General features: G+C 40.3%; 5 protein-coding genes across 16 annotated transcripts in view; 2 read left to right on the top strand and 3 right to left on the bottom strand.

Moving 5' to 3' along the window:
* The window catches only part of LOC107755335 (uncharacterized), a 7,789-nt gene extending 6,581 nt beyond the window's left edge, over positions 1-1,208 (bottom strand). Inside the window, exon 1 of one of the 2 annotated variants that reach the window (XM_016572090.1) lies at positions 978-1,208. In XM_016572090.1, coding sequence (XP_016427576.1) covers positions 978-1,152 — 175 coding nt within the window. In that variant the 5' untranslated portion in view covers positions 1,153-1,208. The remainder of the gene's footprint in view (positions 1-977) is intronic. The other variant, XM_016572091.1, reaches the window with a different exon arrangement.
* Positions 1,209-2,072: 864 nt separating this feature from the next.
* LOC107755352 (transmembrane protein 186-like) lies at positions 2,073-7,762 on the bottom strand. Of its 9 annotated transcripts, none has more exons than XM_016572125.1 (2): positions 7,691-7,762; positions 2,073-2,924 (listed from the first exon to the last, which is right to left on the bottom strand). In XM_016572125.1, the coding sequence occupies exon 2, from the start codon at positions 2,922-2,924 to the stop codon at positions 2,265-2,267; it is 660 nt and encodes a 219-aa protein (XP_016427611.1). In that variant the 5' UTR covers positions 7,691-7,762; the 3' UTR covers positions 2,073-2,264. The 9 variants fall into 9 exon arrangements, with proteins under 9 accessions (XP_016427611.1, XP_016427610.1, XP_016427616.1 ...); XM_016572124.1 differs by lacking the exon at positions 7,691-7,762 and adding an exon at positions 6,900-6,914; XM_016572130.1 differs by lacking the exon at positions 7,691-7,762 and adding an exon at positions 6,492-6,510.
* Positions 4,753-11,700, top strand: LOC107755351 (glycerophosphodiester phosphodiesterase 1-like). 2 transcript variants are annotated; one of them, XM_016572120.1, is made up of 6 exons: positions 4,753-5,473; positions 8,873-9,048; positions 9,150-9,255; positions 9,488-9,580; positions 9,681-9,892; positions 11,553-11,700. In XM_016572120.1, the coding sequence occupies exons 1-6, from the start codon at positions 5,207-5,209 to the stop codon at positions 11,698-11,700; spliced, it is 1,002 nt and encodes a 333-aa protein (XP_016427606.1). In that variant the 5' UTR covers positions 4,753-5,206. The 2 variants fall into 2 exon arrangements, with proteins under 2 accessions (XP_016427606.1, XP_016427605.1); XM_016572119.1 differs by lacking the exon at positions 4,753-5,473 and adding an exon at positions 7,131-7,849.
* A 1,661-nt stretch (positions 11,701-13,361) lies between these two features.
* LOC107755353 (protein FAM195A-like) lies at positions 13,362-17,601 on the top strand. Its single transcript, XM_016572131.1, has 5 exons — positions 13,362-14,024; positions 14,181-14,250; positions 15,124-15,257; positions 16,940-17,041; positions 17,379-17,601. The coding sequence occupies exons 1-5, from the start codon at positions 13,970-13,972 to the stop codon at positions 17,447-17,449; spliced, it is 432 nt and encodes a 143-aa protein (XP_016427617.1). The 5' UTR covers positions 13,362-13,969; the 3' UTR covers positions 17,450-17,601.
* Positions 17,602-18,069: 468 nt separating this feature from the next.
* The window catches only part of LOC107755350 (structure-specific endonuclease subunit SLX4-like), a 14,955-nt gene continuing 8,059 nt past the window's right edge, over positions 18,070-24,965 (bottom strand). The window contains exons 10-13 of one of the 2 annotated variants that reach the window (XM_016572116.1): positions 20,233-22,766; positions 19,991-20,090; positions 18,989-19,264; positions 18,070-18,914 (exon numbers count right to left, since the gene is read on the bottom strand). In XM_016572116.1, the coding sequence (XP_016427602.1) occupies positions 18,524-18,914; positions 18,989-19,264; positions 19,991-20,090; positions 20,233-22,766 (3,301 nt within the window). In that variant the 3' untranslated portion in view covers positions 18,070-18,523. Of the gene's footprint in view, positions 18,915-18,988; positions 19,265-19,990; positions 20,091-20,232; positions 22,767-24,965 lie in introns of those variants that run through there. The other variant, XM_016572117.1, reaches the window with a different exon arrangement.

Here is a 24,965-nt window from a genome sequence, read left to right as displayed (position 1 = left end):
ATAGAATTAAATATTAACTTGACTTTCAAGGGGGGCGGGGGGGGCCGTTGGGGGGGCGGGCCGCCCCCCTAAAATAATGGCAGGGGAAACGCTGCCAGTGATTTGAAATGCATGAATCTAAGGGAAATACTGACGCCTGACTGAACACACCCGTCACATCCAGAATGGCCAGTATGAGTTTTAATGCATTTGACAAAGGCTCTAGCAGGAGCATCACATATAATTGAAGTTACCTGCAACCAAAAAGTCTTGCCACAAATAACAAATCCTTCTCTCAAGCTATTTAGCTCTCTTACAAGAGCATCTAGGTAGTCTGAAAGGGAAGCAATTAAAACTGGTCTTATAATAATACAATCTGAAGAGATTAACTTTTAAACAAAGGCAGACCATCTATATTTAGTTGTAACTTGAATACATGTCTTTCTGGAACTTTAAAAAACAGGTTCTCAAACGTTTTACCAAGGTTGTTCAATATTCCCAAAGAGTATAAACAGCCGCCTGATAACCTTTCCAGCACATACTGATTTGTTGTATTGAGCAAAGAATATCCATCTTTCGGAAAGAAGGAATGCTGTAAGAACAACCAAAGAAACGCCAAACTCAACTGCCCAACCTGACAAAGAGTTTGCCAAATCACTAGAAAAACCTCCTCCTCGCTTTCATAAGCATCAATCTCAAAACTAGCGCCATCTTTGGTTGGCCTCTTTCCAGGCTGGGAATGAACTCGTTTTTCCAAAGATTCAAACACCGTATTGACTCTTTTAACAGCCCCTTTTCGCATGTTACTTCGCTCACCATGAGCCTATAGGTTTTCCATCATGCACTGTAGAATAATTATAGCAACGCTAACATAAAACAAAGTCCAAGCAGAGGAAAGAAGAGCAAGTTACGTGAACAAAAAGTAAATCCAGTAACGCGCTGTAGAACAATGGGTGAAATCTACGTGTTGGTTGAGATTTAAATAAATGTTGACTTACCTTGAAGTATTAAAGCTGTAAAAGACAAAACGGCAGTTAGAATTTCACCTCCAGACTGTGTTGTGTGGGTCGTTTGCGATGTTGGACTCGAGAGGGAAGCGTCGAGTGTTTTTTCTGTGGGTTGCTTAGCAACTGAATATGTCGCTCGCGCCACCTGCTGTCCTGGAGTATACATTACGCCTATATATAATGTACACAAGTATACTCAAGTCAGACTGGGTTTTTGGTTAAATGGTCTGTGTTAAAAACTAAAAAGGCCAAAGGTCTGTGTTTCACATGGTCTGTGGTATAACATTTTATTCCATGACATAAAATACACCAGTAATGCCTGATTTAATTTTTTAAGGATTTATGTGTCTTGAAGAAGGCAGCTGCTAACACCTTGCTACATGGGACAACAGAGTTTGTCTGGGACATGAAATGCCATGATGCCAAACAAGTACACTAATTTATTCACTTGTCCACTTTCACAGCTCCATTGTGTAAAATTGCAAAAAATAAAAAATAAATAAAAATGTTCAAACTTGTATATTTGCTATACTTGCATAAGCTAAACGGTGGTGCAACCGTGGTATAGTAAGTAACTGTGTTAATTTGAGAAGATTGTCATTCAGTGTAGGGAAGGTTACTTTGGAAATATAATAGATTTTAGAAGTTTACAAGCTTATAGATTACAAGTTACCCTATTTAAAAATGTAGTGTAACTATTTCAATTACTTCAATTGAATTAGAAGCAATGTAACTGATTACATTTGATTATTTTTCTAAATTTCGAACAAATGTTTTCAGCTGTTAATCATTTTCAAAAATGTAAAGCCGGCAGGGTTAACCTTACAGTAGTGCTCAACACTGATGTGATTACTGTCAGACTTTCAAAATCCTTCTTTACTTGAATTAAGATTATAATTATTTAATTTTAACGCACTGCCACCACAAATTCAGACTTTAACACCTCTTTTTACTTTAAGATCGTTCTGAGGTTAATACAGATTTAAAATCATCACAAGAAACCGACAGCTTTTATTGGCCACAGAGCTTATTTTCTGCAGCAATACAATACTAGTTTGTGTGTGTGTGTGTGTGTGTGTGTGTGTGTGTGTGTGGGAACCAGGGTGATGCTAACTTCTGGGTTGGCCTACAAAAACACGTCAAAATAAATAACCTCCGGACCACTCTATTAACATTTTCCATGAATTATGTAAAATAAAAAATTCTTTATTCGTCACTTAAATTACAAAACAATATCTAACGGTGCATGAAAAAAACAAAAAACAAGAGAAAGTGAATTCATGACAAACTCCCAAAAACTTCCTCAAAAGCATTTCTGTCCACCACTCGTCCCAGTCTGGTAGAGAAGTACATCGTATCAGAACAGCTGTAGCGCTTTAAACGCAGGATCGGCTCTCCTTCGGTATCCCCTGAATCTCCCAGAGTCATGACATCTGACACTGGCACGTATATGTCCCGTCTGTGACCCCAAAATGTCAGGTGTGACACCTTTAAGACGGTCTGCGCTGAATCCAGATACATCATGCCAACCACTCGTCTGACATAGTGGCTTATGGAGTACAGCATGACGCCGGCGAACACGGCGATGCCTGTGGAGTAACTCAGCAGCATTACTGACGCCTGTCCCTGCAGGTAGAGGTAATACACTGCGGGCAGTAAGACGACAGTGATGCCCGTCTGCATCAGTTTGAGTCTAGAAAGCGCCCGCAGGCCTTTGATAGCCGGAAAAGTGTAAACTGGACTGTATTTCCTTGAGGCAAGGTCAGAACAGAGGGACGCAGGTTGGATCTGTACAGTGTGTGTGACTGTAATGGGCATCCGTCGACCCACATGCACCAGGTCACTGCCGTATTGCACATGAGAGTTTGAAATCAGTCCTGCACGATGACACCCATAGAGAGGAAGACGGGAAATGCGGATTAATCGTGCGGACATCATCTGAGGAGACAGTAACCATGGTAACGATTAGTGAGGGGCGCTTTCGAAGCACTGCTTCGTGAAGCTTCGAAACGTTTGTGAATCGTTTGTTTCGAAACATTGGTTCGGAGCGCGTATCGAAGTGCCAAAGTCATGTGATTTCAGTAAACGAGGCTTCTTTATGTCAAAACTGTTTTGAAACGTTTCGAATCATGCGAGTTCATTGAGATCGCCCCCAGCGGCAAACCATTGAACCAGCGTCTATGGGTTTTCCTGATCTCGGATCAGTTTCATCAATTTGTAAACATTTTTAACGAGACATTTGCGTAACTAACCCCCGGTTTCACAAACCAGGCTTAGGCCTAACCCCAGACTAAAATGTAAGTCTGAGCTGTTTCAGCTGAAAGAAACTTGCACTAACTGATCTTAAAATATGTCAGTGCCTTTGTTTTGTCTCAAGATGCACACCAGTATTGTTTTTTTCCTAAGGCATGTTTATAAAAACTACTTAATGTCCTAATTGAACTATTGCCTAATCCTGGCTTAACCTAAACCCTGTGTGTCAAACCAGGCCTAAAAGGATGAGTAGTAGTTAATAGTGTCTTACTGGCCTCCATTTACAAGCTTTCCATAAAACAAACAAAACAAACCCTGCAAATAAAAAAACAGACATTTTATATTTAATGGTATATATATATATATATATATATATATATATTATATATAAAATTTAGTGTATTATACTTTAAATAAAACATTTGCAATGAATTTTTAACTGCCCTTTTCACAATTCTAACCAGCAGGTGTCACTAGCATGTGGTGTTTCGAGCGCTTCGAAACAGTGAACCATTCTGCGAAGCAATTGAAATTTAAATTGATTCGAAGCTTCGAAAAGGTTCGTTTTTCCCATCGCTAGCAACAATAGTTATTACAAGGACAAACGCTTACAATTGACTAGATAATATAGCATACTTGCTTAAATTAAAAAAATACATGAACCACGTTTAACCTGTGGGTATAGATAGTAGTTAGAGTAAGATAACGTTACTGGCTGTAAAGGGCAATCCTTACGTGAACTCAAATTGAGAATATTTGCTAAAGTGTTTCAGACTTCTACATATTCGATAACGAAAGAAAATACACCAACGATAGCAAAATAATTCAATAAATTGCATTAATGTCAACAATTTATGCAGCTTTGAAAGCACTTACAAGTTCAGTGCATTGCGCAGTGCTTCTGTGAAGCGGGATATAAAGTCAGGCAGCGGAACTTCAAACTAAAGGTCCTTGTGTCGTTATCGCAATAAAATAACTTAAATAAATAATGAAATAATTTATATACTTTTGAAATGTAAAACTGTTTTAAATTGTAAAATTAAATAAAATGATAGAATATTGTATTTTTAGTTGCCTTTTTATTTTTTTTCCTCATCCTTTACACAGGGATTTTTAAGTCATACAATCCTTGTGTGAACTCAGTTTGAATAAAAGGTATTTGCAACTCGTGTTCTAGGCAGCTAAGATATAATAATGACAAAGAAAATACACAAAACAAATGGCCAAGATAAGTTAATGAAATGTATTCAAATTAACAATATATGCATTGTTGAAAGCACTTACATCTCCACACAAGTTCAGTGCATCGCGCAGTGCTTCAGTGAAGCTGGACACTTCAAAATAAAAGTCTCTGAGTTGTTATTGTAATGAAATAATTTAATATAAACTTGCTAAATTTAAAATGTTTTGAAATTAATAATAATAACAATACGTGAAATTTACTTATAGGCCTAACCAAAAATCTGTTAAACACAGGAACTTTTATGTCATAGTCAAGTTGTTATTTTCTATAGTAGGAAGTTTCCACCAATTGGCATCGCGTCAGATAGTTATTATATTTTAGAGATCTTGCGCTCTTTGTTCATCAAGCAGCTTGAATGTAAATACATTTACTTAGGCTGTCATTAATATCAGTTAATGCTGTTTATTGTGCTGAGGTCAGCAGTCAAACTGGTCACGCAAGCGATTTCGCAATGTATTCGTGATGTCTTCAATACATTTTCATGCCAGTTCATTAATGCAAGCAGCAGCAGGTTTGTGACACAGTTGTGTGGCGATGAATGACTGACTCAAGGCTGAACACTCCAGTATCAACATTTTGACGACACTCGCGATGCGGATCTCATCTGAAAGCAACGACGCTTATATCGACCGAGCAGAATACCGCTGATGCTACATGTTTATTGATCACCGATCGATTATTTGCAGTAATAGCGCTCGTGTGTTTGTAGGCTCGCTTTCTCATCATGCTTCAGTTTGGAGACGAGCTCACGCTGTTCTCTGTTGTCTTCGTCGTGGTTCTGCTGGGAACCAGGAGCGCCGTCTGGCCCACGGTGCTCACGGCCTCTCTCTACCTCTTTCTGGTGATGTTCCGGTTCCCCCAGGTCCCCTCCAGCCGGGCCAGACGGGTGCTTCGGCCCGGGTCTAGAGTGTCGTCGGGCGGCGTGTCAGCGGTGGCGCACCGCGGTGGTGGACACGACGCTCCAGAGAACACCATAGCTGCTATACGCGCGGTGAGCATGTCATTATGCTGGTTTATTTTATTTTTTTAAATGTTTAAATATGGTTTTTTTTTTCGTGGCAGTGCTAATTTAAAGCAACTGCATGCTTATTTTTAAAGACAACACATAAAGTGATACAACAAGTATCACACTGACAGCACCGATGTTCGATTCGTGAACGAGTCGTATCTTTTGAATGAATCGGTTCAGCTCGTTCAAATGAAAGAGTTTTTAACGAATCAAATACAGCGGTTCATTGGCTGATTGAACAGAGAATCGTTTCTTTCAAACATGTCCGACTCGTGATGAACCAAAAGCCGAGGAGTGTTGTAATGCAAATATACATGCAAATATTATATCTAGATTATTTACAAAACAAAATTTGCACGAACGAAAATTGGGCAGATGCTTTTTTATTTTTATTTGCCAAAGCGACTTACAATACAGGAGCACCAAGCCACCAATATTCAAAGTAAACAATGTATAATTTATATAAATTATACAATATATATATATATATATATATATATATATATTATATATAAAATTTAGTGTATTATACTTTAAATAAAACATTTGCAATGAATTTTTAACTGCCCTTTTCACAATTCTAACCAGCAGGTGTCACTAGCATGTGGTGTTTCGAGCGCTTCGAAACAGTGAACCATTCTGCGAAGCAATTGAAATTTAAATTGATTCGAAGCTTCGAAAAGGTTCGTTTTTCCCATCGCTAGCAACAATAGTTATTACAAGGACAAACGCTTACAATTGACTAGATAATATAGCATACTTGCTTAAATTAAAAAAATACATGAACCACGTTTAACCTGTGGGTATAGATAGTAGTTAGAGTAAGATAACGTTACTGGCTGTAAAGGGCAATCCTTACGTGAACTCAAATTGAGAATATTTGCTAAAGTGTTTCAGACTTCTACATATTCGATAACGAAAGAAAATACACCAACGATAGCAAAATAATTCAATAAATTGTATTAATGTCAACAATTTATGCAGCTTTGAAAGCACTTACAAGTTCAGTGCATTGCGCAGTGCTTCTGTGAAGCGGGATATAAAGTCAGGCAGCGGAACTTCAAACTAAAGGTCCTTGTGTCGTTATCGCAATAAAATAACTTAAATAAATAATGAAATAATTTATATACTTTTGAAATGTAAAACTGTTTTAAATTGTAAAATTAAATAAAATGATAGAATATTGTATTTTTAGTTGCCTTTTTATTTTTTTTCCTCATCCTTTACACAGGGATTTTTAAGTCATACAATCCTTGTGTGAACTCAGTTTGAATAAAAGGTATTTGCAACTCGTGTTCTAGGCAGCTAAGATATAATAATGACAAAGAAAATACACAAAACAAATGGCCAAGATAAGTTAATGAAATGTATTCAAATTAACAATATATGCATTGTTGAAAGCACTTACATCTCCACACAAGTTCAGTGCATCGCGCAGTGCTTCAGTGAAGCTGGACACTTCAAAATAAAAGTCTCTGAGTTGTTATTGTAATGAAATAATTTAATATAAACTTGCTAAATTTAAAATGTTTTGAAATTAATAATAATAACAATACGTGAAATTTACTTATAGGCCTAACCAAAAATCTGTTAAACACAGGAACTTTTATGTCATAGTCAAGTTGTTATTTTCTATAGTAGGAAGTTTCCACCAATTGGCATCGCGTCAGATAGTTATTATATTTTAGAGATCTTGCGCTCTTTGTTCATCAAGCAGCTTGAATGTAAATACATTTACTTAGGCTGTCATTAATATCAGTTAATGCTGTTTATTGTGCTGAGGTCAGCAGTCAAACTGGTCACGCAAGCGATTTCGCAATGTATTCGTGATGTCTTCAATACATTTTCATGCCAGTTCATTAATGCAAGCAGCAGCAGGTTTGTGACACAGTTGTGTGGCGATGAATGACTGACTCAAGGCTGAACACTCCAGTATCAACATTTTGACGACACTCGCGATGCGGATCTCATCTGAAAGCAACGACGCTTATATCGACCGAGCAGAATACCGCTGATGCTACATGTTTATTGATCACCGATCGATTATTTGCAGTAATAGCGCTCGTGTGTTTGTAGGCTCGCTTTCTCATCATGCTTCAGTTTGGAGACGAGCTCACGCTGTTCTCTGTTGTCTTCGTCGTGGTTCTGCTGGGAACCAGGAGCGCCGTCTGGCCCACGGTGCTCACGGCCTCTCTCTACCTCTTTCTGGTGATGTTCCGGTTCCCGCAGGTCCCCTCCAGCCGGGCCAGACAGGTGCTTCGGCCCGCGTCCGGAGCGTCGTCGAGCGGCGCGTCAGCGGTGGCGCACCGCGGCGGAGGACACGACGCCCCTGAGAACACAATCGCTGCTATACGGGCGGTGAGCATCGTTATGCTGCTTTCTGTTTCATGTTTTAGTGCTTAAATGTGTTTTTTTCCCTTCTCGTGGTAGTATTGATTTAGCAACTTAAATTCAGCAATTTAAGCTTATTATTTTTAAAGACTACACTTAAAGTGATAAAAGCAGCATATCATAGGTGTATCACATCGCTGACAGAAGCGATGCTCGATTTGTGAGCGAATCGTTCTTTTGAGTCGGATCTTTTCAATGAATCTGTTCAGCTTGTTCCAATGAATACGTTTTTAAAGAATCAAATATAGCGGTTCACTGGCTGATTGAACAGAGAATCGTTTCTTTCAAACATGTCCGACTCGAGAGAACCGAAAGCTGAGGAGTGTTGCGATGTAAATATTATATTTAGATTGTTTATAAAACAAAATTGACATGTATTCATTTTGCAGACGCCTTTTTCCCAAAGCGACGTACAAAACAGGAGCATAGAGCCAACAGTATTCACAGTATATAAAGTATAATTTATATGAATTCTATAAATATATTGCATTTACATATACATTTTATGATTAATATTTCTGTGAGCTGAACTGAGATGCTAAAAAGGCAGCGCTCAAGAACGTTTAATAAATTTAAAAAACGCGTATATAGATTTTACAGGTTTTTTTTAAATTTTATTTAATTTTTTTAAATTGCCATTCCTAACTTGCCTGTCGCGTTTTAAAAACGCATTCTGTGTGAATGGCCCATTAGCCAAGATAACTTTAAGTTGAGTCTTTGTCAGTGAATGGAAGGGCTAACCATTTGCTCCATTTAAGTATTTAATATTCTTTTATTGCACACTGGAAATGTCTGCTTTTGTTTGTTTCTTCTTCTTTTTTTTTTAAATTACCAGCACATGATCTTTAACCTCAAAAGCTCATTTCTTGTATTTCTTGTACCTTTCGCACATTGTGAAAGCATTGCATTAACTTTGGTTTTGTGGTATTATATCTTCACACCAAGCACTGGTTTCTTCCTCTTATAATGACTCTCATTTCTAAATGAAAGGCGAGTGAGAATGGAGCCACGGGTGTGGAGCTGGACCTGGAGTTCACGGCTGATGGGGTTCCCATACTGATGCACGATGACACCGTGGACCGAACCACAAACGGATCGGGACCACTGAGCAAGCTGCTCTTCTCTGAACTGCGCAAACTGGACGCAGCGGCCAAACACAGATTCAGGTTAGATGGGAAGAAAGACAGCCTTGTTTCATACATAGGGTATAAATAAGCAAGACCAAGTTAAAGACAGCAGGTGGTATGTTTTTGTTGGTTGCGAGCAGTGACCGTTTCCGAGGTGAGAAGGTTCCAACGCTGCAGGAGGCTGTAGAGGAATGCATCAAGCGCCAGTTGACCATCTACTTTGACGTCAAAGGTCATCCAGATGAGGTACTGACAACTGTCGCAATTTACAGGACAACTGGCAACTGTCCGTTATTGCTGGGACTATTTCTTGTCCATAGGTTTTCTCAAAGATCTTGCTTAACAAGAACTTGATTTACAGTGGTGGCCATTTTTAGCTGGTGAAAATACTAGTGTTCTAATCATTTTGGCCACCACTGTGTGATTCTTGCATTAGCAGAGCAGAATGTTAATGCTTTCATGTATCTGTTGTCCGCAGGCAGCTGCAGCACTGAAAGAATTATTCCAGAAGTATCCAGTGCTCTACAACACAAGCATCGTCTGCTCATTTGAGCCCAAAGTCATCTATAGGGTAACGTAATCCAGCCTGACTGCATTTGATGTGATCTGCATTTCCTCATTTTTTGACAATTATACACTAATATAAAGGTGTATTGGCTGATCTTTTCCAGATGCGGCAGGCGGATCCTAATGTGGTGACCGCATTGACCCATCGGCCGTGGAGTCTGAGTCGGTTTGGCGATGGGACGCCGCGGTTCTCATCCGCATGGAAACACCACTGGATGCAGGTGTTGGATGTGCTCCTGGATTGGGCCCATCATCACCTGCTGTGGAACCTGTGTGGAGTTTCTGCTTTCCTGGTGCAGAAGAACTTCATCTCGCCGTAAGTCAACATGTCATTATTGCTATTTTTAGATTATCATTGTGAAGCCATGTCATTATGTGCATTACATTACTGTAAGGTGTTTAACACACCTACCACAGGTCCTAAAATAAATTGTGCATGTCTGTCAGTTACAGAAAGCTACTGCTGCATGTAACCGCTGAAATGGGAGTTGTATTAAAAGTGACCACTGTGTGGTTGTGTTTAAGCACTGACTATTATCCTTGACCACTGCTACACCACCCTAAGGGGCTGCTCACACAGAATGCGTTTTTCCATTCCAATGCGATACTTTTCCATTGTTTTTTTATGTTAATACACTCTAGACGGACGTGCAAGACCACTGCACTCACATTTTGTGTCTTTTGCAGCGTCTTGCACATGAACGCCACATTTTTAAGAATTTCAACTTTTACATGTAGCGCCGCTTGTACCTGCATGTATGGTTGTACCTGCATGAATGGTCATGTGGCATGTGCGTTCGGTTGTGTCTGGTTGATGGAGATCGTTTCTGAAACGCAGTGAAAACGCCAGTGTAGACGAGGATTGTTTTCATTTTAAAACGAAAATGCACTAGTGTAAGCAGGGCCTAAAAACAGCATAGAATAGTGCTTAAGTGCACAAATTGGGACGCACGTAATGTCTTGACAAGTTTACAAGTACCAGTCACTTTTTTTTTTTCTGTAAACGTTCTAATTTAGTTTTTCCTGGTATTATTATCTTATTGGTGCGGTTAGATTTAGTCAAATACTATTTAAATAGAGTGCTGTAGGAATGACATAATTTTGTAGGCCAACCCTAAAACCAGGAAAATCACCTGGTTCCCTTGACAAAAAGCCAGTAGGGTTTTTCCATTGGCTTTTGGATTATTGCAGAAAATACGCTCAGTGGCCAACAAAAGTTAATGGAACTTGCATGTTTTGTTCATAATAAATGTTAAATTTCTTCTTACTTGTGAAGCCTAATTACATTTGCCAGAAGTAAAATGCTGAATGTACGCTATAAACTAACTACACCATGGTCACATGACTTCAAAGTCACCACCATGTTTGGGTTAGAGTAGTGTTCAGTGTGATGACATTTAATGTCCTTGACAACCTCTGTAGTCCCATTTAGCCATTGTTAGCAATTGTCTTTTTAAAGAAAAGCCTAAAAGCTTAAAAAAAAATTTGTGGAGTTTTACTGATGTTTTTTAATAACATAATAGCCTTGTGGTTAGTGTGTCGACATACAGTGCAACTGCGCTCATGGCGACCCGAGTTCGATTCCCGGCTCGAGGTCCTTTGCCAATCCTCTCTCCTCCCAGTGTTTTCCTGTCGTCTCTCTCTACTGTCCTATCTATATATATATATATATATATATATCTTGAGCTTGTGTTTACCACAAACCTTACTTAAGGCATTTAGCCAAAAAAAACATTAAAAAAAACAACAACAACAACATTGACTTCAGGACAATGGAACGGAAAATGCTAATCCGTTTCTGGGTTTTGCAACTCATTCCTGCAGCACTCTATACAATAAATTCATTTTTTTTTGAGAAAAAAAAAAATGTCAAGAGCAAGTATATGGATCAGTATAAGAACATTCAAAGCAGATCTAATCATCTACAGTATATGAGTGTGTATTGCACTATAAAATGCTCACTGTTTTTTCCCTAGGGACTATGTGCAGTACTGGGCAGCCCGAGGCGTAGAGGTGGTGGGCTGGACGGTGAACACGGCTGTGGAGAAGCAGTACTACCAGCAACTACTGAAGATCAACTACATCACCGACAGTCTCGTAGAGGACTGTGAACCTCACTACTGAAACGCATATATATATATATATATATCTTGAGCTTGTGTTTACCACAAACCTTACTTAAGGCATTTAGCCAAAAAAAACATTAAAAAAAACAACAACAACAACATTGACTTCAGGACAATGGAACGGAAAATGCTAATCCGTTTCTGGGTTTTGCAACTCATTCCTGCAGCACTCTATACAATAAATTCATTTTTTTTTGAGAAAAAAAAAAATGTCAAGAGCAAGTATATGGATCAGTATAAGAACATTCAAAGCAGATCTAATCATCTACAGTATATGAGTGTGTATTGCACTATAAAATGCTCACTGTTTTTTCCCTAGGGACTATGTGCAGTACTGGGCAGCCCGAGGCGTAGAGGTGGTGGGCTGGACGGTGAACACGGCTGTGGAGAAGCAGTACTACCAGCAACTACTGAAGATCAACTACATCACCGACAGTCTCGTAGAGGACTGTGAACCTCACTACTGAAACGCCACATTGTACAATCACTAGTTTAGGCCTTTTATAATTCAAGCAACTACACTGTTCTGCTTCACTCAAAATATTGAAGTATGTGTCTGTAATGAATTGCACTGATTTAGGCAGCATGCAGTAGAGACTTGAAATTTACAGGGTAATGGAGTGCTTTCATTGTGTGAAATTTATAATACGGGAGATGTAAATATCAGTGTTCGGATGTACTGTACACACCCACTCAGGTGAGCCAATTTGACAATATAGATATCATATCATTATTTTATTTCCATTTTAATGTCATAATTCATTGAAGGACATGTTTGAGGAAAGTAAGGGGAATTTATTCAGTAGACCTGCTACTTTTTTAATGCTACTTGTGTAGAAACAGCATTGGAAAAATTGCGTAGCTACAAACTATTTAGGCTAATGTACGCTTTTCTCTCATTCATGAAAGAGAGATAGTTGTGTATTCCTTCCTATTTGGGTTCATTTCATGTTTAAAAGTCTGGTATTGATGGCTAATGAACAAGTTACATGTAAATCATTCTGTAGTTATACCTACTTTAAGAGGGGGCAAGAAATGTATAAGCAATAGATCTTGATCTGAGGTAAGATCCCAGGCAGCTATCAAACACCAACCTTACGTTGGATACATAAATACTAATTCAGGATTACTTCAAAATGCGGCATGTTTCTGTTTTCTCTGGTGGTAATACTTAAATAAAACGATTAAATTATTAATTAACAGCCGTTTTGTCCCAATAGTTGCATTTCAAGGACTGTTGTACAACCGTTGTTGTGTAACAATCGCCTCAGACGGGGTTTTCTCTCTTTTTTCTTGTTATAATCAATCATATTAGTTTAAAGAGTGAAAGGTGTAACTTCAGTACCTGCATTGCAGATTAGCGAGATTAACCGTATGTTTTGACCCACACAAACTGTTAATGTGTACCAAATTGAGCCTGGCCGGTTCCCACGTGGTGCGTGAAGCCCATTGATTTGGTTCAAATTAAGTCTGACCAACTGAAATAAGCCTGGCTTGTTTGTTAAAGTTGTTTTATGAAACAGCCCCCAGAGATCGTGTATTCTGTGCAGTCTTGCGTTGTGATTACGTAATGACGTCACAACGTCATTTACATTAAGTCATTTAACAGACGCCTGTATCCAAAGCGACCTGTAAATCAATTGTCCTGCCTTAAGTAACTTTCCCTGAAAATTAGCTGGCAACACTGCGCACATTTGCGCAGCCTGACTTTATCATTATCGCGCGGTCGTTTGTCATCAGTTGTATGTTTGGCGGCATGATGAAGCCCGTGTTTAGATGGTAACTTACACAGAGCCGGTTAGATGGTGTCCACGGGGTGACTAGGTGAAAGGTGACCCCGGGTGTGCGTCGCGGGGGCGTGCCGTGACGTCACGGAGGAAGGTTGCGATCTGAACGTCCGAAATTGCAGTAACAGTCCAGACCCAACCAGAGCTCAGAAAGCTTCCCAGCGCACCGGACTCTCCGCGAGTGACCCCCCGACGCGTAATCAGGGCAATAAACGCTCTTAACCTTGACTGACTTTATATAGGCTCGCTGCAAGCAAACACACGGCGCTCAAGTCCTCTGGCTGCAAGCGTCTGCACGGCAGATTTGCGACCAGGATCGCCGCTCATTTCCAAGGTGGCTGAGTCAAGAGAGCTCCGGCGTGAAGCGGGATCGCGTCACGTTTTCTGGCGTGCATATAACCGTGACATTCGCGCGGACCGATCCGTAGACCTCGCGTGGATCCATCGTGCCGCAGGGGTTCCTCAGAGACCGTCTCTCACATGATGTACACAATAACCAGAGGTCCCAGCAAACTTGTTACACAACGGAGAACAGGTACAATTTAACCAGCGTGCATAACGTTACATATCAGGTCACAATATAGATGGTGCATTTATTTAACGCTATTATAGTAGATATTTAAGAATAACCACGTGCTTCTATTTAATATGGTTATTGGCGTTACATATTAACAGATATTGTTTCTTGCAGGCCCTACGCAACAGATTGAGAACAAAGCGAACGACCTGAAACAGAAGCAAAGCCACTGGCTTGTATCGGAGTGAGTGATAATAACATTTATTTAAGCTCAAATCGATCTCTTCACGTGAGTTTGGTCGCTGAGGGGAAACTTGAAAAGGATTTAACTGCGCCTTTAAAAACGCCCCAGCGTCCCCGTCTCGTTTATAAGCTTAGTACACTTAAAAGTATCCGTAGCGAACATGTTGGCCTCGTTTGTAAACCAGGACGTCCCGTTTTAACGCATTTACCGAAGTCGCTTGTGTTTTTCTTGCGCCGCGTGACCTTGCAAGTGTAGCGCGAGAGCGCGTGGGTTGTCGGCGTGTTTGAAGATTGTGTCGCGATTGTATTCGTATTATTCCTGTATATGTAGGTTAGTAACTAATCTTTTGGGGTTATATTATAATGCGAACACATGCTTGTCACACCCCCGATATATAACGATACTCCCACAAGGACGCTGTGCTGCTTTCTAGGCTGGAGAACGTGTCGCGGAACATTGTACGACAGGCCTCGCGTTTGTGTCTGACATTCCGCTTGTTTAATTAATGTCGCTTGTCATGCTGATATAATAAACAAACGGGTTTCATAACGCGTCGCTGTTACTATAGAAACGACGTGGTGTAAGAGCGGAAGTAACGTTATTTAGAATTAAAGGAACAGTTCACCCAAAAATGCGCGTTTAGTCGTTAGAATCCTGTATGAATATTTTTACACGTTAAAGAATGTACTCTTTTCCACGTAATGCTTGTGAATGTTTTTTTTTTTTTAAGTGAACATACAATTCCTTTATTTAAATTGAAACTATGTAAATGAGAGATGAATGCACTGTAAAAAGGAGTTGGAATTAAAGGAGACCAAATGTAAAAATCCAAGAATTTATTACTGAAAACCCATATTGATCTATTGTTTGCAGGTCACCAGCGCCTAAGATTGTATTTCACCGGCTGAACGGAAAGCGGTTCCACAGATCAACCTCTCCAAAAGCTGAAAATACTACTGAGGGATTCACCCCAGCACACGAGGAAAATGTTCGGTTTGTTTATGAAGGTGAGTTCATTCTCCAGAACACCAGTATTGTTTTATCCTTCACCGCTAAGACCTTGAGGAGGGCCGAGGTTGGGGCAAGTAGTTGCCATGACCTTAATGAACTCTGAAGAGCAACCAACTGGATTCAAGGCTCTCAAGTAACGAGACGTTGTCACAACTTTGCAGCTTGTCTGATTCTTTATTAAAGTCCCAAGAGTTTAATCATGTGCAAACTAAAGTTGTGAATGACTAGGGTTCAGACTCTCATAAATGTACTTAGGGAGGTAAGTTCACCAGAGTTTGTGTGAAAAAGGCCAGTTCTTATCTTCAGGAGGAGGGTGTTTGTGTGCAGGCCAGGCTCCACCTCCAGCGGCTGATGCAATGGCCCTCAAGGGCAGTTTTTAGGCTCTTTTGTACAATGACTAGTCAATGGCTAGTCAACTGAGGCTTAATGTTTTCTAAAACTGCTTCACAGTCAATAGAAGAGAGCTGTGCGATCCGGTAAAATCTTGCAACTGGTTTAGGGAGTGTAGAGGAAGCAATTATAATTGGTAAAAGGTGTCAAAGTTTTTACTTCTGCCAAGTTGCCAATGAGAAGATCAAGTTTTTCTAGATCTAAACTGTTCTTTTGTTGTGATGCATCGCATCTGTAGTGTTTTCACAAGTAGCATTTTGGGATACGATGCAAATGAGGACAAAACATGTCTGTTTAGTTTGTATACCTCTCTATTAATTTGATTCATCGCTGAATGAAGGATTTTAAAAGACATTCAGATACAGACTTGTTCACAAATGAATCGTTCAGGCTTCACAATAAGCCATTCATTGAAAAGAATCAACTCAAATGAATGATTCACTAACAAATTAGACATCACCATGACTTGCAAATTTGAATCTACATGAGAGCAATATATAAAGAGTTTCTGCAGATTTTATGAAGATATATGGAAGACTTTTTCCAAGAGCCTTTTAAGACCAGTTAAAGAAAATTTAAGGAGCATAATAAGTAAATAGATTTTCTGAATGTAAATGTCTAGAAAGCACAATGAATTAGCAACACTTTAAAGTTTGAAATACAGTTTCCTACAGATTTCCGTAACTTTTATTTATTTTTTTTACTCGCTTTACAAAAAAGCACATTTATGGTATAAAAATAACTTAAACTGTATCTTCTGATGACACTGCAAAATGACACACAATAGCAAGTCTTGTTTTATGATAAATTGGTCAAAATAAAATGAGTTTAAAACAAAAACAAATATCTGCCAGTGGGCTTAGCAACTTAATTCAAAGGGAAAACAAGTTTCATACTCCACTGACAGATACGAGTTTTTTGATTTAAGCATAAACGCTCAATTTTATTCCATTTTTTTTTTTAAGAAAACAAGACTTCATTTTGCATCTCAAGTAAATGTATCTTGATTTAAGGATGTTTAGATGTTTGTCCCTTTTTTTGTTTTGTTTTTTGCAATGCATGCAACATTTAATGCCATGACTATGAATTATAGACTTTATGTTCTGATTTAAGGCCCTCATTTTGTGGAAAATTGAATGAAGACCTTTAAGACCCACAGAAACCATGATATAGACTACATGATAAACTACTTTAGCAAAGCATAACAAACTAGTTAATTGTATATTATGTATTTTCACTGTATATATAATTTGTAATTTTATACTGATACAATATCTTATGATTGCAGCTTGGCAGGAGGTGGAACAGAAGCTCGGAGAGGGATCCCAGCCGGAGAAGGGGAAAGGCCCGGTGCAGTACGCGGAGAGAAGCCCCAATCCCGGCATGAAGAGTCAGTCTGGGACTTCTGTCCTGTTTACTTTCTTTAAGCGCTGAAGAGACCTGATGCCTCTATTTTGCCGACTTGTTCTCTATTATGAAGGCCTCTTCTGTCTTTAGGATACACAAATTCAAATTATCCATGTCAAAATAAAAAAAACGTCATTTACTCACCCTCATGCCATTCCAAACCTGTATTAATGTGTTTCTGGAGCACAAAAGGATCTGTTGTGAAGAAAAGCTGCTTCCCCACTACAAAAGAAAAAAAAAGTCCATATATTTTGTGTGCTGCTGTTTAATTTAAATATGATACGATCTCAAAGAACTCACCCAGTCTTTCTGTTTTTCAGATTTTGTGCCTATTGATCTCGAGGAGTGGTGGGCCCAGCGTTTCCTGGCCAACATTGCCAACCTGTCATGATGACAGGTGCATGATGGGGCATGAGGAGATGTGGCTGACCGGTCCAGACTGAGGCAGTGCAGCCGGACTCTCCTGATGAGCTCAGGTGATCAGGCGAGAGATTTGCACACTGTATGAATTCAGCCCTTCCTGTGGAACTGTTTGCCCAGCCGGACCCAGACTCTCTCTCATGCACACAGAAGATGATCAGAGATTTTTCTTTCTTTGTTAGAATGGGAGATGTGTTTTTCTCGGCAGATCTTTGCAAAAAAGTGATGTTATAAAACAAACAAAAAAAGTCCAGTAAAAGTTTTTCAAGACATCTTTGGTATGTGATTTTTTTTTCAGTGTTGGTCACATTTTGATAATATGGGGTGCAAAGATATTTATGGGTCATATTTTTTATGTATTAATTTCTATCATTTTATTTTATAATTTTTGCATTGTGATTTTTTTTTTTTAAGTAATTAAGTACAATTGAAAAAATTCTTATTGTGATACAATAAAATACATAATGGATACATATATAATTATATATAGTAATATAATTTTTTTTTTGCATTACAGGCTAATGTTAGTTGTGTGAAATATACTTGTTTGTCATGAAAAAATATTGTCACAATGCAAAAAAGTCTTGATTGTTTTTTCAATCTTAATTTTATTCATGAAAAATTGGTTGACTCCACATTTATTGACCGTTTTTGCAACTTGTTTTATTTTTTTGGCAAGGAGTTTGTTTGAGAGGCACATTTTGGTTTAAGAAATCTCAAACTATTGGATGAAATTCACAACATAAAACCGCTTAAAATGAACCTATTCTTGTATACAAACATGTGACACATTAAGAGATGTCTCTTAATTACATTATCCAGACATTAAATTGAATTCATTAAAAAAAAAAAAATAATAAAAATAATATTTTCATTTCAAACATTGTACAAAAAAACAAACAAACAAAAGCATTTTAGTTAGTTTCAATCCTGTCACTGGAATAGTGACACACTGAGTGTGTGTCAGACATTTGTTTAGTTGAAAATATGAAATCCATTATTGTCCTTTAACAGCTTATTCTTAAAATCATGTAGTTTAACCACATTATTTTATTGCAACTCCTCCATTGGGCTTAGCTGCTTTTCTCCTTCCTCTTCCGGCTGCACCGCCACTGGTTGTCGTTTTCACACGTCGTTTCCTGTGGGAAGATGCATTCTGGCCCTGTTTGGCCGTACTGAAAGTAATGCACTGAGAGTCCAGGAAGTCTAGTAGTTTAGGAGCACCTAACCTGATGCCCGCTGCTTTCAAGCTGGACCGCAGCTCCGCCAGGGAGAGAGGCTGGTACTGCAGCACTCGCGCGTACAGCTTGGGGTCGGATCGGATGAACTGACGAACTGTGAGGAGTTTGTCCTTCTCACGCACAACAGCCTGAGACGCCGTGATGCCCTCGCTGTCCGAGTCGTCGTCTTCGGACACACACAGCTCTGGGTTCGACCTGGGAAGAAGAAATGGGTTGAACTACGTTTCCTTGTAGTATTAATTATGTATATAGTCGTGTAAGAGCTGTACCTGTCAGACTCCGCAGTGGAGGATGTATTTGAGTTTTGAGAGGCTGATAAAAGCTCATCTTCTTCACTTGGTGGCAGTTTCACGGGTGAGACAGCAGGGGGCGCTGCAGGCTGCTTAAAGGAGAGCGGAGCAGACTGGGAGTTAGAGGCATTCGGTGGGCGTTGGGGTCCAGAGGTCTCCTCCTCTGACTCTGAGCTCTGCAGCTGGTGGGTGTATTGATGGATCTCTCTCAGCTTCAGAACCATCTGCTTCTTGGGCAGCGGACGCACGCCGAACCTGGAAAAAAAAAAAAAAAAACATTTCGCAGCTCTGTTACTGAATGTGTTTCTTTGGCTTTGTGACGCCGGAGTTACGCAACAGACACATCTGGATTTGATTCTCATTTGCATGTTGAATACTGTGAATGCTTAAGCTTTATGTAAAGTTAATTTGGTCTAAACTAATTTCATAATACCCCACTGTCAATGTAAGGGAGTATTAGATGGAGAAAGATTTTGATTATAAGATATATGAATATTAAGTACTAAATATTTTAACTTCTGCAGAATAATTAAGAAAACATGATGCTTAATGCCTACAACAGAAAACAGCCAGGCCTAAGGGATCAAAAATAAAATGTATAAAGTACATTTTAACTTTCTGTAATGTGATAATCACATTTTGATAAACATTTGTATTTCTTAAAAATGACTACACTTACAATTAAAAAACGTGTTACAGCAAACCATTTCACAGTTTACATTATAAAACCATTGATACATTAACTCAAAATGAACACAAATCATTTAAACTATGCAAAAAAAACTTAAGAATTTACTTAGGTTCTCCTCAGGGAGTTCAGTAGCAACTTCAAACATGCACTAAAAATGAATCTGTGACCAGTTAGTTAAAAGTCATTGAAAGGTAGTTTTTAGATAGTTTGTTGGTTTGTTATTGTGATATGCAATGGCATTAATAAATGTTTTAAACATTACAATGCCTATATCTTCTTTTTATGCTCACCTGTTGAGTCTGTTTTTGAGCTCTGGTGTGTCCATATTGGAAAAGCCTGGCATGGGAGTGATGGGCACCAGCGGTCCTTTATTCCTCTTTCTGCAAGCAACTGTGAAGAAAGTTAAAGCTGATTTTAAGAAGGTTTTCTAAAACAAAAAGGTCTTTCTAAATGCAATGCATAATTAACAGATCTAGAGTTCCGGGCTCCTGGTAAACATAATTAACATACCAAGAAGGACAACTTGTCTTACCGGGAGTCTTTAGTTCGGCAACTCTCTTGGCAGAGGGAGCTGTCAATCTCTGAGAAAGAGGAAGAGGAGCCACCTCCTCTTCTTCCCAATCATCCCACATGTCAGGATCAGGTAGGCTGTGATTAAAAGGACCTGGACTTGGATCAGGAGTTTTGGTACAAGCTCTAGATGCCAGAGGATACGTGGACGTTGGTCCCTTACCCTCGAGACCTGGTGGATTGACTGTACCTCCGCTGCTGTCAAGCCGTAGACTAAAGCAGGGCTTCTGGCTTCCAACTCCTCCATCCAAACCCCAGGAGTCATCAAACGCTATAGGAGGCTCGTCCATGCCACAAAATGAGTTTCCTGCAATATCCACCACTTCATCGGCACTTTGATTTGGATTCTCTTCTCCCACTCTTCCAGACCCATCCATATCATTCAATGAGTTTCCCGCAATATCCACCAATTCGTCAACAATTTGATTTGGATTTTCGTCTCCCGCTCTTCTCCCAGGCTCTTCCATGTCACTAAATGAGTTTCCCGCAATATCCACCAATTCTTCATCACTTTGATTTGGATTCTCTCCCAATTCCATTCGCTCTACCCCATCGTTCTCTCTCTTTGTCCATCTTTCTGGACGACTGTAGCTTTGAGATTTCGGGGACGGACTGGAGCATCCCTGCTCAAGAGAGCTACTGTGCTTTTTCTCAGGTGTCTTACTAGGGGAAAAAGAACTCGGTTGTAGAGACACTAAGCCAATTTTTCCCTGACTACCAAAGGATCTAGAATTACCTCTACTATCCCTGAGACGAACCTCACAGTCATCAACCACAGGGGAGCCAAATGGGATCTGACGGTGTAAGGAAGAGTCTGAATGGAGAGGAGTGCTACTTGAGGGCTTGGAGACACCCTGGGTTGGATGTCCCATGATGCTGCCAATGTGGGAGCCATCAGAAACATCTGTAGAAGGAACCCGAGACAGTCTCAGATGGTGAAGTGGTCTCTGATAACCTGGACAGCGACCTGTATCAGTGCTATGACGTTCTTTAGAGGGACTCAGATCTGATTTGGGCAATTCAGACAAGGATACCGGCTTCTCTTTTATGCAGCTGCTGCTTGAAGAATCAAAGCTAGCAGGTTTCAAACCACCCGAGACAGAGGAAGAGGAAGAGGAGGATGATGACTTGGGGAAGAGTTGGGTTCGGCGCATGCTGATGCAGGTCTGGGCAGAGCTACAGCGTGTGGATGGTACCGGAGTGGCTGGAATCAGCCAGGAAACCTCGGCAGAGCCATCAAACACGCTTTCATTTGCAATCCTGGGGCTACAGTGCTCTGATCGGTCAGATCTGGCTTCTGTATCAGTCGACACCTGCTTGGAAGCATCTACCCGTTTGCCGGCATGTCCTTGGGATCCAGATTCTTTGAAACTGTTCTCTGTGACTTTGCAAGCATAGCTTGTGGACGTCTGAAGAGGTTCTGAGGGAGATTCGAAAGGAGACTGAGGAGTCAAAGCACGTTTAGTGGTAGCAGCATTGCGGCCACCGTCTACATCCATTTCATCACCAGAATCTGAGAGAACAATGAGCTCAACCTGTTTGCTTTGAGATTCTGGAGGAGAAGCGGGGTTTTCGATTTTCTGGCATACTGAATTGTCTTTTGTTAGTGGAGATTTGCCTGTATGTTCACCCTCATGAGGAACAGGAGACACTCCAGGCATGGGGAAGTTAGTCTCACCTGACACACCTGAGCTTGGTGGAGGGCTTATAGACAGGTCGATCACCTCACTAACACATGAAGGGCGAAACGGGGCGGGTGTGTTTTGCTGTAGTGTGTGCGATGGCTTGTTACGTTGTTGCTGAGAGCAGGACGCTGGCGTCTGTGACGGTTCCATGTATTCCCCTACAGACTGGGAGAATAAACGGTCATAGCTCTTATCTAGACTGGCATCCGGGTCTCCGTTTTCATCTAATTCTGAAATCAAACAAACTCTCTCAGTCTCCGAATTGGGGTTTTTAAGGGTTTCTTCTGTTGGACTTGTTACCATGGCAGCCTCCATCCCATCCACGCCTTGTTTGTTACTATGGCAACTGCCGGCAGATTTCTCTAAGAGGGATTCTGTCTCGTTCCTGTCTTCTGTCTCATCTTTCTTCTCATTTCCGAGGGGTGCATTTGCATCTCCCTCTTCTTCGGTCTCGGTCGCAGCCTCCAACGTCGTCTCTATCTTCCTTTGTGTTGCTGCAAACTCATAGATCTCGTCAAGCTCTTCCTCATCCACCCGGTCCTCTTTTTCACCATCTTCTCTCTCTTGCTCCTCTTCCATGTCTCTTTCCTCTACAGCAGTCTCTTTGAAATCATCCTCTTCTTCGCTGTCCCCGTGCTGCCACATTGATTGGAGGAGCTCCAAGAAGTTGCTTTCTGCCAAGTTCTGGTCTTCTTGGTCCCCGAGATGAGGCTCAGGTGCTGGAAATATGCCTTCAGATTCCTCTCTTGGGTTTTCCCCCACATTTCCAGAATATTCCTCACACTGCTGCTGCAGCTCAGCCAAACCAAACCTGAAATATAACACATCTTTACTACCTTAGAATTAATTTATATCTAGTGGGGTTGGGAAATAGGGGTGTAACAGTACACAAACATGACAGTTCAGTATGCACTCTGTTTTGACGTCACAGTTCGGTATGGTTTCAGTAGAGCAGGGGGAAAAAACTAATCATAAAATTGCTTCTTTTTTTATTTAACAGTGGTTTACTAAACAAATTGCTCTCTTTAAATAAATTCAATTATAATCCAAATTTTCTTAGGGATAAAAATCTACCTCAGGTTATGCTCTAAACTATAGGGAGATCTTTTACATTACTAAGATTACAATTAAAGGGATAGTTAGATGTTTATCTGCTTACCCCCAGGGCATCCAAGATGTAGGTGACTTTGTTTCTTCAGTAGAACACATTTGATGATTTTTAAGTCCAACCGTTGGAGTCTATCAGTCTTATAATGCATGGCAATGGTAACAAAATCTATGTGTAAAAAAAACATGCACAGACAAATCCAAATTAAACCCTGCGGCTCGTGACGACACATTGATGTCCTAAGACACGAAACGATCGGTTTGTGCCAGAAACCGAACAGTATTTATATAATTTTTTACCTCTAATTCACCACTATGTCCAACTGTCTTTGTGCGCGCGCACGGCTTCTGGTGCGTGAGGCGTGTACGCGCTCTGGCGTAGTTTACGTTAATGGGCGTGTTGTCGCGGGAGGAGCAAGCGACAGACACAGTTTATTAACAGAAAATAAACAAAGTGTCCAGAAAAAAGGGAATCAGGTGTCCAAAATAAACAGGGGATCTGATGTCCTCGTCGTGCTGCGGGGTTCGTGAAGGGAAAGGCAGTGGTCAGGAAGGAAGGAAGGGTCCAGGTAAGGGGCGGAGTCCGGCGGCCGCAATTCATTTTTGGGTGAACTATCCGTTTAACAGCACTTACTGGCTGGCAGTGGTCCTTGGCGCATTAGGTAACATCTTGGAAAAAAAAAAATTTCATAAGTTATTTTACATCTTTGTCTACAATACGGCCCGGCATCCTGGCCCGACGGCCGTGTAACGGGTGCCGTTCTCGTCCGGACTGCGGGTCCGGCAGCTCACGACTCTGGCGGCACGGGAGTCCCTCTACGCACCCCTCCTGGACCCACGAGGACACCAGCGTGCATGCACGGGGAAGAGACCTGTCTCCCGAGGAGAGGCGCGCTCTGCATTTAAACAGCGGCGGCGATGAGGCTCCATTCGGTTCAGGTGTGCCCCATCACACGCCACCAGCCCTGGCTATTTCAGCGCCCCTCCTCTCTCACGCACCCACTCATGTCGGGAGACTTTAATGGGTGTGTTGATATCCAGCCGAAGAGCAATCAACCATAACTTCAGGCGAGCAGGCTCAGAAGTTGGGAATACGTGGAAAGTCACCACTCCCGAATGAGTTCGCGAGAGAGAACGTAATCTTTTAGTTTTAAGTCGGTTTGAACAATCCGGATAAGCGCAAGTAAATACCATTTTGATTAGCCATCGTACCTACAATGACTGTGCACTGTGTAAACAATGAGTGACGTATACCCGCGAGAGATCACTTCCGGCGCTTGCGTAAAAATTATATAAATACTGTTCGGTTTCTGGCACAAACCGATCGTTTCGTGTCTTAGGACATCAATGTGTCGTCACGAGCCGCAGGGTTTAATTTGGATTTGTCTGTGCATGTTTTTTTACTCTCATAGATTTTGTTACCATTGCCATGCATTATAAGACTGATAGACTCCAAGTGTTGGACTTAAAAATCATCATTTGTGTTCTACTGAAGAAACAAAGTCACCTACATCTTGGATGCCCTGGGGGTAAGCAGATAAACATCAAATTTTCATTTTTGGGTGAACTATCCCTTTAACAACCGAGCCCAAACTTAAAATTCAGTTACTTATTTTTAAATATAATCAAGACTTAACTTAAAACATTTTTTTATGCAATCATGTAAATGGCACATAATGCAGTTTGTAAATTAACTTAAAAATTTTTAAAAATTAAATTTGAAGTAAATTAAAATTTCTATTTGTTGCTGAAATATATTAATTTACACAGTGGATGTCATAACTTGTTTCTTAACAGATTTATTTAAACATTAAAGGGGTCATATGATGCGATTTCAATTTTTCCTTTCTCTTTGGAGTGTTACAAGCTCTTGGTGCATAAAGAAGATCTGTAAAGTTGCAAA

The sequence above is a fragment of the Sinocyclocheilus rhinocerous genome, unplaced genomic scaffold, assembly GCF_001515625.1.
Source record: "Sinocyclocheilus rhinocerous isolate Xijiao unplaced genomic scaffold, SAMN03320098_v1.1 scaffold2307, whole genome shotgun sequence".
Classification (NCBI taxonomy): Eukaryota; Metazoa; Chordata; class Actinopteri; order Cypriniformes; family Cyprinidae; genus Sinocyclocheilus; species Sinocyclocheilus rhinocerous.
Note: the sequence above shows the minus strand (reverse complement) of the source record. Positions and strands in the feature narration are given on the sequence as shown.